Source organism: Pristiophorus japonicus, chromosome 11, assembly GCF_044704955.1.
Source record: "Pristiophorus japonicus isolate sPriJap1 chromosome 11, sPriJap1.hap1, whole genome shotgun sequence".
Lineage (NCBI taxonomy): Eukaryota > Metazoa > Chordata > Chondrichthyes > Pristiophoridae > Pristiophorus > Pristiophorus japonicus.
In genome coordinates, this window is record NC_091987.1 from 79,608,796 (window position 1) to 79,624,201 (window position 15,406).

A 15,406-nucleotide genomic window follows, 5' to 3' on the forward strand; every position below is an offset into this window, starting at 1 on the left:
CATCCCTTGGGAGCACAGTATATAAGCAGGTCACCCACGAGGTACCTGCACTCTGGAATCTTATTAAAGGAGCTAAGGTCACACTTGTTCATTACACACAGTACTCAGTCTCAGCTTTTATTATGAGTGTAATGATGGGAATGGGGTTGAGCGGCCCGATCATGACATTAAAAACTCACCCCGACAGGTGGAAGATGGTGCGATGGGGGAGGGGTTAAAATCGAAGCCTGTTTGTGTGTGTGTGCGTGCGTGTGAGGGTAATTTTAACTTGACTCACCCGGGGGGAAACTGATGTGATCAAATCAGCTGCCCATTTCATAGTCCCTAATTTTACTTTCCATTGAAGTCAACTTAAAATTATCTGTCTGCGTATTGCAGGCATGCTGCTGAAGTAGTTACTTTGGTAAACTTCAATGTTGATTTTTTTTCAATACTGAATTTTACCAAGGGGAGGAGAGGGAGGGGGTGTTTAGTAGTGGTACTACGGCCATCACGGTGTGGGGCAGGTTTTGTATATTCGTATGTTCCTTATTTAGGAGGATGGCTATTTTATTGCAGAAACTGTATTCAGTTGCTCATCAGTTATCCTTTCACAGCAGCCCTGACTGCAGCTTGCTGAAGAAGGTTCTCCTCATATTCAAAAATGGCACACTTCTGTAAGGATTTCATAGTACATAGCCAATTAACTCTTCTAGCCTAGTTTATAATAGATTCGGGCCTGACACCAATAGGTTACAAATAGTCTTTTATTTGTCACACAGCAGAGATCAACATGACAACAATGTCTCAAGCAGTAGTTTACAGTACCAAACAGATTACATTACCGCCTGTTACTGGACAGAGTTAGGGTGGGTCACCTCCCTCTCCTCTCCTAGCCAGGAAGGTGTTAGGCCAAAGCCAGCATGGATCCGCCTCATGCAGGCTGCGGTTGATTCTTCCTCTCTGCTAAACACTTAAAAACCTACTTCCTATAATCCTTTTCTTGACCACCTGACCTTATTCGCCCACTCGTTGCCCCTAAGGTCTCCATTTCACCTATTCTTATTTGCATGTACTTTCCTGTTGTTTTTCTCAAATCTCCCAATTTCCCTTATCTTGCAGTCCCTACTAACCTTTAACTGAAACAGCTCCGTGGCCTCGACTATACTATAGCCATGGCTATCTGTCAGTGACCAGGGTTTGTTAGTTATTTTAATCATATCAGTTACAAAAGTATTCAAAGAAAACCACCTAGCTGTCTTGTTTGTGGTTAAAGTCTTTTGCCCCAGACATGTTTTATGTCATGTCGTTATTAGCCATATATAAATCAAAACCACATCGAACTGAAAAACACGAGTTAACATTAAATCTTAAGTAGGTTAGTCGATTGTAGAATTATAATAGAAACCCATACATAATAGAATTATAAAAGAAGCCATACGAAATGTCATCTCGGTTCAATGTCTCACACTTCCTTGCCTGTATTTCCCTTGGCATGACTTCACTGGATCTCTTAGCAAAGGGAGCTGTCCTCCCTCCTCCTAGGAATTGTCAATCTTCTCGCTAATCTTAGCACAATACACAGCAAAGTAAACAACTTACAGACAACAGAATTTACAACTCAGCACATTTATGCTACTGCCCAAGAAGATCTTCCATCCTTTTCCCTTCCTCTGCAACCCTAGCACATGATGCAAATCTCCTTAGGAGCCCACCAGACATATGTAAATGCGACCTTGGAACACCCAGAGAAGTCACATCTGCATTAGAAACATGAAATGCCCCAAATATGTCATGCTATAGATGTACACACCATGTGCACCGTTCCGGCAGGCTTAAAAGCAGAGCTCCTCCTGTCTCCTGATACAGAAAGTTGGTGTTTCTGCATTAGCACCTAACATCTGAGCCAAGGAATTTAGCGTTGGGAATAAAATTAGAAAATGATGAATGATTACACACCTTTAATGTGGTTAATATGTATCTTCTCTTTAGACCTGGTATGTGTATTTTCACTATTTACTGTTTTAATTTTCAGCATTTGCAATTTTCCTTATTTCAGAGGAGGTAGGTATTAGGGCAATACTTGTGGGGAAGTCTAAAACTAGGGCCCATGAAGATAAGATAGTCACTAATAAATCCAATAATGAAAAGAAAAAAACTAGCATTTATATAGTACCTTTCATTACCACTGAACATCCCAAAGCACTTTACAGCCAATGAAGTACTTTTGAAGTGCAGTTACTGTTGTAATGTAGGAAATGCTGCAGCTAATTTGTACACAGCAAGCTCCCACAAACAGCAATGTGATACTGACCAGATAATCTGTTTTAGTGGTGTTGGTTGAGCAATAAATACTGGCTAGGACACCGGGAATGACTTCGAAATAGTGCCATTGGATCTTTTACGTCCACCTGAGAGCAGACAGTTTAATGTCTCATCCGAAAGACAGCACCTCTGGCAATGCAGCACTCCCTCAGCACTGCACTGGAGTGTCAGCCTGGATTTTTGTGCTCAATTCTCTGGAGTGGAACCCACAACCTTCTGACTCAGAGGCAGGAGTGCTACCAACTGAGCCATGGCTGGCAGTAGAATTCAGGAAATACCCAGAGTGGTTAGAATGTGGAACTTTATACCACATGGAGTAGTTGAGGCATATAGCAAAGATACCTTTAAGGGGAAGCTAGAGGTGATCCTAAACTCGGCTGTCCTTGTCCTAACTTGCACCAAGTCCCGCTCACCCATCACCCCTGTGCTCGTTGACCTACATTGGCTTCCGGTTAAGTAATGTCTCGATTTCAAAATTCTCATCCTTATTTTCAAATCCCTCCATGGCCTCGCCCCTCCCTATCTCTGTAATCTCCTCCAGCCCCACAAACCCCCCCAAGCCCCGCCCCAAATGTCTGCGCACCTCTAATTCTGCCCTCTTGAGCATCACTGATTATAATTGCTCAACCATTGGTGGCCGTGCCTTCTGTTACCTCGGCCCAAGCTCTGGAACAACCTCTCCGCCTCTTTCCTCCATCAAGACGCTTCTTAAAACATACCTCTTTGACCAAACTTTTGGTCACCTACGCTAATTTCTACCTATGCTGCTCAGTGTCAAATTTTTTATCTCATAATACTCCTGTGAAGCGCCCTGAGACATTTCACTACATTAAAGGTACTATCTATATAAGTACAAGTTGTTATTGTTGTTCTTTCTGTGAACCTGTGCAATGTGGATGCTCGCAGACCGGGGAACAGAAGGAGCAGTGTGGCGGCCTGGCCCAGCAGTCTGCGCGGCCTGCGAGCACCATCGGAGCAGTCCGGAGAGCGGAAGGAACAGTGTGGAGGCATACTACTCCAGGGAGCAGCAGGTGCTGGAGCAGGAAAGCAACAGCAATGAAAAGGGACGTCATCAAGGTCCAGGTCGGTGATTGGAGCGTGGGCAGGTACTGAAGGAACGGCGAGAGATTGTAGAGGGATGTGATCGGGGCCCAGGAGAGGCGAGAGTTCAGGGCCCAGAAGAGGCGAGAGCCCAGGGGCCGCATGGGCCAGCCCACACTGCAATATGTGTGCGCACTAGGTCCGTGCAGCAGAGCTGGTCTCCATTCGTCTTGGTTAAGCCTTGCCACTGGATAAAGGCCTAGCTCTGTCAAGCCCCTGTGGTGGCTGGTGTGCAACGGTCACCACACGTTAAAAATATATCCAAGTACAGCCATCTTCCACCCTTCAAGAATTAGTTTGGACCTGGTCCATCATTGAAACACCTGTGAACTTTTTGACGTGGAAGCAAGTCATCCTCGATTCGAGGGACTGCCTATGATGATGATGATGATGTTGTTAGTTGAAGTAGAGGACCAATTGTTTCTGTGCTGTAAATTCTATGTAACATCACTAAAACTCACTTTTTGAATTTAACGATTCTAGCTACATAGCACGATTTCTTTTTATATAAACTATGAAATAAATTCCCTGCTGCTGCAGACAGTACAAGGAGGGAACTCGTTCACTCGATCAAAGCTTTACAGACTACAGCTCAATGCAAATCGACTCACTGAACATAGCCTCACAAAACAGAACGACTACAGTGCGCACGCGTATACGGCGAGAACTCGCTCTTCCTCCGGACCAATGGAATGTACCAGACGCATTGTGACGATGATCTTTCCGTTAGCCAATCAGAAACTGAGGCGCGGGACCCTTCGGTTTGAATGCGCGGGGCCGTTATCAGGGTCGGCTCGCTGAGCGGAGCGGAGTGGAGCTGCCATGGGGGAACCGGATCTGACGGGCGGGTTGAAGAACAACACGACAAAGTTCAGGGAGACGCTGGAGCAGATATTCAGGAAGGTAGTAAGAAGCTTGGTACCGGGGGCGGGCGGTGGCTTGTTGATTTGCAACAGGGCTCGGTCGGTGGCTGCACCGACTTGTGAGCTTCAAATGGGCAGACTTGCTGCACTGCGCAGTCCGGTGTGATATCCAACAGTTGGGCAGGGGGAAGCAGCCAGGGCCCTGCTCCTTCCTGCTATCCTCTGTCCCTGCTGGAAGTATGTGGATGTTGCACAAAGGATGGGATTGCCTTGATGCTATTTGGGAGGTTAAATGAGGAGAGGCACTCATCATAGGCAGTCCTTTATACATTGGAGTTTAGAAGGATGAGAGGGGATCTCATAGAAACATATAAGATTCTGACAGGACTGGACAGGTTAGATGTGGGAAGAATGTTCCCGATGTTGGGGAAGTTCAGAACCAGGGGACACAGTCTTAGGATAAGGGGTAGGCCATTTAGGACTGAGATGAGGAGAAACTTCTTCACTCAAAGTTGTTAACTTGTGGAATTCTCTACTGCAGAGAGTCGTTGATGCCAGTTCATTGGATATATTCAAAAGGGAGATAGATATGGCCCTTACGGCTAAAGGGATCAAGGGGTATGGTGAGAAAGCAGGAAAGGGGTACTGAGGGAATGATCAGCCATGATATTGAATGGCGGTGCAGGGCCGAATGGCCTACTCCTGCACCTATTTTCTATGTTTTCCTCGGAATCGAGGAAGACTTGCTTCCAGGTGGGCAAACAGTGGTTGAAGAAAAGGGTGGGCGGGGAGCCTGGTTTGCCGCACACTCCTTCCGCTGTCTGCGCTTAGTTTCTGCATGCTCTCAGCGGCGAGACTCAAGGTGCTCAGCACCCTTCCGGATGCTCTTCCTCCACTTTGGGTGGCTTTGGGCCAGGGATTCCCAGATGCCGGTGGGGCTGTTGCATTTTTATCAAGGAGGTTTTGAGGGTGTCCTTGAAATGTTTCTGCTGCCCACCTGTGGCTCGCTTGCCGTGTCGGAGCTCCGAGTAGAGCGCTTGCTTAGGGAATCTCGTGTCGGGCATGCTGACGATGTGACCCGACCAACGGAGCTGGTCGAGCGTGGTCAGTGCTTCAATGCTGGGGATGTTGGCCTGAGCGAGAAGACCGATGGTGCGTCTATCCTCCCAGTGGATTTGCAGGATCTTGCGGAGGCAGCGCTGGTGGTACTTCTCCAGTGTTTTGAGATGTCTGCTGTATATAGTCCACGTCTCTGAGCCATATATCAGGCGGGTATCAGGCCAACATCCCCAATGAAGAGGCACTGTAAACTAAATGGTCGCATTTTTAAAGGGGGTGCAGGAACAGAGTATCATAGAATGGTTACAGCATGGAAGAAGATCATTTGGCCCGTCAAGCCAGTGCTGGCTCTCTGCAAGAGCATCTCAGCTAGTCTCACTCCCCTGCCCTTTCCCTGTAGCCCTGTTTAAAATATATATATTTCAGGTACTTCTCCAACTTTCTCTTAATAGCTGTCATTGAGTCTGCCTCCACCACCCTTTTAGGCAGTGCATTTCAGATCCTAATCACTCGCTGTGTAAAAAAAGTTTTTTCTTGTATCACCTTTGGTTCTTGACTCTTATGCTAATGGGAACAGTTTCTCTCTCTCTCTCATGATTTTGAACACCTCTATCAAATCTCCTCTCCACCGTCTCTGCTCCAAGGAGAACAACCCCAGCTTCTCCAGTCTATGCACATAACTGAAGTCCCTCATCCCTAGAATCATTCTCGTAAATGTTTTTTGCACCCTCTCTAAAGCCTTCACATCCTTCCTAAAGTGCAGTGCCCAGAATTGGACTGTTGAGGCCGAACAAGTGTTTTATACAGGTTCATTATAATTTCCACATTTTTGTACTCTATACCTATTCATGAATCGCAGGATCCCATAAGCTTTTTTTTTTACTGATTTCTCAACCTGCCCTACCACCTTCAATGATTTGTACACATATACCTCTAGGTCTCTCTGTCTGCCCATTCCACCAGCCTGTCTGTCCTCTTGAAGTCTATCACTATCTTCCTCACTGTTCACTATACTTCCAAGTTTTGTGTCATCTGCAAGTTTTGAAATTATGCCCTGTACACCCACATCCAAGTCATTGGGGGTAAAATTGTGGTCGGAGGCTTCCTTCGGATGAACGTCTCCGACTTGAAAAAAATCTACGAATATACTTGGTGGTCCCAGAGGAATGTAGGATTCTGGTCGGAGGCCTTCATTCGCTGTGCAGCGTGCGGGAACCTGTCCTCAAGATACGTACGTATTCTGGAATCACATGGGCCTGGACCACCAATCACTCTCTAGTATTCTCATTGATAATAATGGGAGCTTTGTTTGATAGTAATGCGGGGGGGGGGGGGGGGGTCTGTCCAATGAGAATAACCCCCTAAAACAAGAAACGCAACACAATTTAAAAAAAAAACACCTCATATATTTAAAATTAATTGATATTGAATGTTATTAAATGTTTTAGAAAAAATATTTTTTAATGTATTTTAATAGGGTTAAAATAAACTTGCCTTAATGGACAGGGTTTTTAATATAAAAATGAGTTTTGCGAGGCCTCGCTGGGTGTGTGTGCATATTGTATGTATCTGGCAAGGCTGCAATTTTCAGCACATTAATGTATATATCAAAAAAAGCAATGGTGCTAGAACCAAGCCCTAGGGAACACTACTGTATACCTACCTTCCAGTCTGAAAAACAACCATTCACCACTACTCTCTGTTTTCTGTCACTTAGCCAATTTTGTACCCATGCTGCCAGTGTCCCTTTTATTCTATGGGCTTCAACTTTGCTGGCAAGCTTATTATGTGCCACTTTGTCGAATGCCTTTTGAAAATTCATGTACACCTCGACAACCGCATTGCCCTCATCAATCCTCTCTGTTACCTCATCAAAAAACTTGGATCAAGTTGGTTAAACATGATTTGCCTTTAACAAATCCGTGCTGGCTTTCCTTAATTAATCCAGACTTGTCCAAGTGACTGTTAATTTTGTCCCGGATTATTTGTTTCTAAAAACTTCCTCACTACCGAGGTTAAACTGACTGGCTTACAGTTGCTGGGTTTATCTTTACACCCTTTTTTTATACAAGGGTGTAACATTTGCAATTCTCCAGTACTCTGGCACCACCCCTGTTTCTAAGGAGGTTTGGAAGTATTTTGGCCAGTACATCCGCGATTTCTTCCTTCACTTCCCTCAGTGTCCTAGGATGCATCCTATCTGGTCCTGGTGACTTACCTACTTTAAGTACAGCTAGCTTTTTTAATATCTCCTCTTTATCAATTCTTATCCCATTCAGGATTTCCTCTACCTCCTTTACTATGTCAATGGCAGCATCTTCCTTGGTGAAGACAGATGCAAAGTACTCCTTTAGTACCTCAGCCATACCCTCTGCCTCCATGCGTAGGTCTCCTTTTTGGTCCCTAATCGGTTTCACCCCTCCTCTTATGACCCGTTTACTGTTTATATGCCTGTAAATGACTTGTGGATGACCTTTCATGTTAGGTGCCATTCTATTCTCATACCCTCCCTTTGCCCCTCTTATTTTCTTTTTCACTTCTCCTCTGAACTTTCTATATTCAGCCTGATTCTCAGTCTGACATCTGTCATACATGCTCTTTTTTTTGTTTCATCTTACTCTCTATGTCCTTTGCCATCCAGGGAGCTCTGGCTTTAGTTACCCTATCTTTCCCCCTAGTGGGAATGTACCTCGACTGTACCTGAACTATTTCCTCTTTAAAGGCAGCCCATTGTTCCACTACAGTTTTGCCTGACAATCTTTGATTCCAATTTATCTGGGCCAGATCTGTTCTCATCCCACTGAAATTTGCTTTCCTCCAGTTAAGTATTTTTACACCGAGTTGCTCCCTGTCCTTTGCCATAGCTAATCTAAACCTTTTGATACTATGATCGCTGTTCCCTAAATGTTCACCTAGTGACACGTGACCCACTTCATTCCCCAGAACCAGATCCAGCAATGCCGCCTTCCTTGTTGGACCAGAAGCATACTGATCAAGAAAGCTCTCCCGAACACACTTCAGAAATTCTTCCCCCTCTCTGCAATTTACACTATTGCTATCCCAGTCTATATTAGGATAGTTGAAGTCCCCCATTATCACTATATAATTCTTGCATCTCTGTAATTTCTGTGCAAATTTGCTTCGCCATATTTTTCCCACTAGTTGGTGGCCTATAGAATACTATTGTAATGGCAGCTCTATTATTTCTTAACTCTAGCTATAGATTCTGTACTTGACCCCTCCCTCCAGGACATCCTCTCTCCAGCACTGTAACATTCTCCTTAACCAATGTTGACACACCACCTCCTGTCTTTCTTTCCCTATCTTTCCTGAACAACCTATATCCAGGAATATTTAATACCTAATCCTGCCCCTTTTTGAGCCAGGTCTCCGTTATTGCCACGACATCATATTCCCATGTGGCTGCAGCTCAAACCTTATTTACTATGCTTTGTGCGTTCACATTCATACTCTTCGTCTGGCCCCACCTAATACCTTACTGTTTCTTATCTAGTGCTATCTGTCTCTCCCAATCCTTTGTGCACCTTGTTTCTCCTTTCTAGTGCTACATCCCTGGTGCCCATCCCCTCAGCCAACTTAATTTAAACCCTCCCAAACAGATCTAGCAAATTTCCCTGTGAGGATATTGAAACCAGCTCTGTTGAGGTGGAGCCTGTACAGGTCCCACTTCACCCAGAACCAGCCCCAATGCCCCAGGAATTTGAAGTCCTCCCTCCTGCACCATCTCCAGCCACGCATTCATTTGCTCTCTTCTATTTCTATACGCACTCGCATGTGGCATCGGGAGTAATCCAGAGATCACTACTTTTGAGGTCCTGCTTTTTCATCTCTTTCCTAGTTCCCCAAAATATGCCTGTAGGCCCTCATCCCTCTTTCTACCAATGTCATTGGTACCAATATGGACCACGACCTCTGGCTGTTCACCGCCCTCCCCCTCCCCCCCCCCCCCCCCCAACATACCATTCTGGAGTCACATCTGCGGCCACAGAAACGCCTGTCTGCTCCTCTAACTATCGAATCCCCTACCACTATTGCTTTCCTGATCTTCCTCCCCCCCCCCCACCCCCCCTCTACAGCTGAGCCACCCGTGGTGCCATGGACTTGGCTCTGGTTTTCATCCCCAGAGGAACCATTACCCTCACCAGTACTCAGAGCAGAATACCGGTTGGAGAAACCTGGGGGTTTATGTACACAAATCTTTGAAGGTGGCAGAACAAGTTGATAAAGCTGTTAAAGCATACGGTAAGCTTTATAAATAGACACATAGCCTACAAAAGCAAGGGCGTTATGCTACACCTTCCTAAAACACTGGTTTGGCCTCAGCTGGAGTATTGTGTCCAATTGTGTGCACCGCAATTTAGGAAAGTTGTCGAGGCCTTGGAGAGTATGCAAACGAGATTTACTGGAATCGTACCAGGGATGTAGGACTTCAGTTATATGGAGAAGCTGGGGTTGTTCTCCTTGGAGCAGAAAAGGTTAAGGAAAGATTTAATACAGGTGTTCAAAGTCATGAAGTGTTTTGATAGAATAAGTAAGGAGAAACTGTTCCCAAGGCAGGAGGGTTGCTATCCAGAGAACACAGATTTCAGGTAATTGGCAAAAGAACCAGAGGCAAGATGAGAATCTTTTTTAATGCAACGAGTTGTCTGACTGTTCCACACACTGCATATATCAATTGATTCACTGGGAGAAGAAATAAAAATATGACTGGGTGAAACATAGAAGCATACTCACACCTTAATTATCAAAAGTTTTTTTAAGGAATCCTTGCAATCACTGCATTTCCAGGATGCCAGATTTTCATCAAGGGTTGAAACCTGAGTTGTCTTGTCAATGCAGCACTTAAGATGCAAAATGTAATGAAGGTAGTTGACTAATGTCTAATGTATGAACTTTAAGGTATGCAAATGTTTATTTAATTCTAAAAGTTATCTGTTGGTCTGGGTTATATCTGTCTCTTTCTCTCTTTTTTTTCTATCTCTCTATATATCTATTGTGTGTGTATGTGTGATATATATATATATATATATATAAAATGAAATCCCAGCCTCCCTGGGTCCATATGGAGTGTGTACGGACCCAGGAAGACATCGCAAAAGCCGATTTTCACAATCGCATGCACTGAAAACCGGCTTTTCCAATCTGTCAAGTTTCTGGCTTGACAGATCCTCCGTATCTCGGGAACGAGGACATTTGCATGGGCAAGATTGTGGGATTTACCCATATCTTGCCCAGCAAATGCCCTGAAAACTCTTGCACCTGATAAAAGCAAGTGCATAGCCTACTTTTACAGGGGTAAGAGTTTTAAAAAACACAAAAACAAAATAAAATTAAAAAAAAAACATTTTATTGTTTAAAAACCCTCCCTACTACGGTAAGTTTATTTTAAACCATAATTTTAAAAACTTTTTGAAAAAATCGGGAAAATATATATATTTTTTATATAAGACATAAATAACTTTTTAATTTAAATTAATGTTAAATGTGGTATTTTTTCTATTTTATTAGTGTTTGGGGGGTGGTTTTCAATCATAATAACAGGAACTCTAACTTACAGAATTCCCATTATTATGAATGAGAAAATATATTACCTGGATTGGCTGCCCAGAGCCATGTGACTACAGCTCCAGCTCTGCGGGCGTCCTGACGTGCACATGCTCCGGTGAGTGGAGGCCTCAGGACCGTGATCTCGTGGACGCAGCAGGTTCTGGTAAATGCGCATCTTTTTTCCCTTTTTTTAGCCGATCGTCCGCGGGAAGCAGCCGACGGGAATTTCTCGGCCATGGTGTGTGTTATCTCCCACTTCCTCTCTCTTGTGAGATAGAATGATACAACATGCCTGTCCTGGCTCTTTAGTATAGCTATCCAATTAACCCTACTCCCCAGCTCTTTCCTCATAGCCCTGTACATTTTTTCCCTTCAAGTATTTATCCAATTCTCTTTTGAATGTTACTTCCACCACCCTTTCAGGCAGTCCATTCCAGATCACAACTCTGTATATTTAAAAAAAAATGTTTCCTCATGTTGCTTCTGGTTCTTTTGCCAATTTTTAAATCTGTCCTATGGCTACTGACCTTTCTGCCATGGAAACAGTTTGTCCTTATTTACTCTATCATGATTTGAACACCTCTCAAATCTCCCCTTAACCTTCTCTGTTCTGAGGAGAACAATCCGAGCTTCTTCAGTCTCTCTACACAACTGAAGTGCCTCGTCCCTGGTACCATTCTAGTAAATCTCTTCCTCTTCAAGGCCTTGACATCCTTCCTAAAGTGTGCTGCTCAGAATTAAACACAATACTCCAGCTAGGGCCTAACCAGTGTTTATAAAGGTTTAGCATAACTTGCTTGCTATAGTACGCTCTATTCCTCTATTAATAAAACCAAGGATCCCATGTTTTTTAACCGACATCTCAATTTGTCCTGCCACCTTCAAAGATTTTGTACATACACCCCATGATCTTTCTGTTCCTGCACTCCCTATAAGAACATAAGAAATAGGAACAGGAGTAGACCATACGGTCCCTCGAGCCTGCTCCGCCATTCAATAAGATCATGGCTGATCTGATCATGGACTCAGCTCCACTTCCCTGCCCGCTCCCCATGACCCCTTATCCCCTTATCGTTTAAGAAACTGTCTATTTCTGTCTTAAATTTATTCAATGTCCCAGCTTCCACAGCTCTCTGAGGCAGCAAATTTCAGATTCACAACCCTCCTGAGAGAAGAAATTTCTAATCATCTCAGTTTTAAATGGGCGGCCCCTTATTCTAAGATTATGCCCTCTAGTTCTAGTCTCCCCCATCAGTGGAAACATCCTCTCTGCACCCACCCTGTCAAGCCCCCTCATAATCTTATACGTCTCGATAAGATCACCTCTCATTCTTCTGAATTCCAATGAGTAGAGGCCCAACCTACTCAACCTTTCTTCATAAGTCAACCCCCTCATCCCCGAAATCAACCTAGTGAACCTTCTCTGATTTGCCTCCAAAGCAAGTATATCTTTTCGTAAATATGGAAATCAAAACTGTTCCAGGTGTGGCCTCATCAATACCTTATATAGCTGTAGTAAGACTTCCCTGCTTTTATACTCCATTCCCTTTGCAATAAAGGCCAACATGCCATTAGCCTTCCTGATCCCTTGTTGTACCTGCATACTATCCTTTTGTGTTTCATGCACAAATACCCCCAGGTCCCACTGTAGTGCGATACTTTGCAATCTTTCTCCATTTAAATAATAACTTGCTCTTTGATTTTTTCTGCCAAAGTACATGACCTCACACTTTCCAACATTATACTCCATCTGCCAAATTTTTGTCCACTCACTTAGCCTGTCTGTCTTTTTGCAGATTTTTTTTGTGTCCTCCTCATTCATTGCTTTTCCTCCCATCTTTGTATTGTCAGCAAACTTGGCTATGTTACACTCAGTCCCTTCTTCCAAGTTGTTAATATGGAATGTAAATAGTTGGGATCCCAGCACTGGTCCCTGCAGCACCCCACTAGTTACTGGTTGCTAACCAGCGAATGAACCATTTATCCTGACTCTCTGTTAGTTAGCCAATCCTCTATCCATGCTAATATATTACCCCCAAACCTGCGAACTTTTATCTTGTGTAGTAACCTTTTATGTGGCACCTTGTCAAATGCCTTCTGGAAGTCCAAATACACCACATCCACTGGTTCCTCTTTATCCACCCTGTTTGTTACATCCTCAAAGAACTTCAGCAAATTTGTCAAACATGACTTCCCTTTCCTAAATCCATGCTGGCTCTGCTTGACCGAATTTTGTTTTTCCAAATGACCAGCTACTGCTTCTTTAATAATGGACTCCAACATTTTCCCAACAGAATGCAGAGGTTTTCCGAAACCCCAAGGGATTCCATTCCCTGAACGTACAGATCGTCAATGTTATAAAATTGTACCATTGAGTTCATATAATATAAAAACTGAAAATACTGGAAATCTCAGCGGGTCAGGCAACATCAGTGGAGAGAAAAACAGAGTTAAGGGGCTGGATTTTCAGCTGTTTTGCGCCTGGGCGGAATTTTCACCTATGGTTTTGTGGCGGTGCTAAAACTTACCAACCCGCCGCTGTTTTGACCGTTTGGATGACGCAAATCGACGCGCATCACTGTGCTAGCGCTCCGCGTGGAACTTTCAATCATTTCGCCCGATTTAGCGTCTGCCCAAGAAACTGCTCAGAAAAACCAGATGGCCCCAGGGCGCATCAGGTGCTAATGGTCCCATGTTGAAAACGGAGGAGAAAGTTACAGTTGTGAATGATTAAAAGGATTGGGAGAAGAACACAGCGTTGCTGCATACTTTTGATTGTTAAGTTTACGTGAGTTTCTAGTTTTATGAAGGACATTTTAAAAGATGGGGCCATGCTAGGTCAGGAGCCAGTAATCCTGGCTGCTATATTCATACAGCTTCGAGCTGGAAGAAGGCTTATCGTTGATCGTTTGCAACGTAATAGAAGAGGTTGCAGACGTATGGGGAGGAGGCCTTTCTTTTCCCTCCCCGCCACCCCCCCCCTAACGAGTTTACAGGGAACATCGCTCATACCTCCAGCCCTCTGAGGCACAGTGCATTAGAAGGCTGCACTTCTGAAAAGAGGTGGTCACAGCTTGACAGATCGGAAAAGCTGGTTTTCAGCGCATGCGCATTGCGTGCTGAAAACCGGCTTTTCCGATGCTTTCCCGGGTCCGTAGAAACTTCGTACGGGCCCGGGCCGTCGGAAATCCTGCCCCGTTATGTCAGATTTATAATTGAAGTAATGCAGGAGTGCATTACTTGACCCTTGAACGATCATTAAACTTCTTTCGGCACTGATCACAGTGTCTGAGGCAGAGTCCTCCTCAGCGATTTCCCTCCAAATCATTTTAAAAATTGATGGCAGTGGTCTCAATCCACCCCCATGATGCAACTCCTGCCATCTTCTTTCCACAGCCCCCCACTAGAGCTTCATTAGCCTCGTGGCTGAATCGCCTGGCAACCTGTCTTGAATCGTCGTCCTCCATCAAAATCCAAATGTAAAATGGCTGATTCAGCCCCGGTTATACGCCCGGCCGGGCCCTGCATTTAAATTTGCGACCCGAGAACAGACCAGAAACGCAGGAAGAAGAGAAAAAAATTACGTGTGTGCAGAATGGCCGATTTTATTTTTAGCACCAGAACTTTCGGCGCCAGCGCACAAATTGTGTGGTGCAATGCCGGAGTTAAGGCTAACGCTCCTCCTGAACTTTCAGTTGTCGAAAGCTGCTCGCTCTAGCGCTAATGTTAACCCGGCGCTAAATTTTTGAATCCGCCGTGAATTGCGCCCGGAAACGGACGAAAAAGTAAAAAGCTGAAAATCCAGCCCGTACGTTTCAGGTCGATGACCCTTTGTCAGGATTGTTGAGTTCATGTTGCTTCTCCTCATTCTTCCTGCCAAAATGTAACGTATCATTTGACATTTCTCTGCGTTTAAATTTAATCTGCCATTTTACCAGTCTGTCTCTGTCCTCCTGAAGTCTCTTACTATTCTCCTCATTATTATTTACTGCATTTCTGAATTTATATATAAATCATATAAAACCAGACCAACGCACAAACGTTTAGAATTAATATGTATATATAGTTGCAGTATGTTAACCATATAAGAAATATGATGTCAAGATGTTAATTATTTGAAAAAGCATCAGCACACTGATAGTATTTTTCTGCTATGATTGCAATTAAGTAAGTTTTTTGAAAGGTATGTGTTTCTGCATTGATCAAATGTACCAAATAATACAAACTATTATATATAGTTTAACTCAATTGGATAGTCAAATGATGTAATCTTTTTGGGTTTCTACAGTACAGTCAACCATTTGAAGATGACCTGGTTATTAATCTTGAGGATATGACCTATGATACTCCATCAGGTAAGACTAAGTAACTCATCACTATCATTTGGCAAAGTCACAGGTCTGAGGTTTGCACCTATTCTTTTGAGTCAGATTGTGCAAAGTCTCCACCACTTGAGCAAATTTTAAATGCTGTAGTATTATCAGGTGAACTCCTTTTCCATACATTAGAGT

At 44.0% G+C, this 15,406-nt stretch overlaps 1 protein-coding gene across 1 annotated transcript in view; it reads left to right on the top strand.

The window, feature by feature from the left end:
- Positions 1 to 4,184: 4,184 nt before the first annotated feature.
- LOC139276110 (uncharacterized) overlaps positions 4,185 to 15,406 on the top strand; it is a 50,130-nt gene continuing 38,908 nt past the window's right edge. Inside the window, exons 1-2 of the mRNA XM_070893615.1 lie at positions 4,185 to 4,308; positions 15,184 to 15,250. Of these exons, the coding sequence (XP_070749716.1) occupies positions 4,228 to 4,308; positions 15,184 to 15,250 (148 nt within the window). The 5' untranslated portion in view covers positions 4,185 to 4,227. The remainder of the gene's footprint in view (positions 4,309 to 15,183; positions 15,251 to 15,406) is intronic.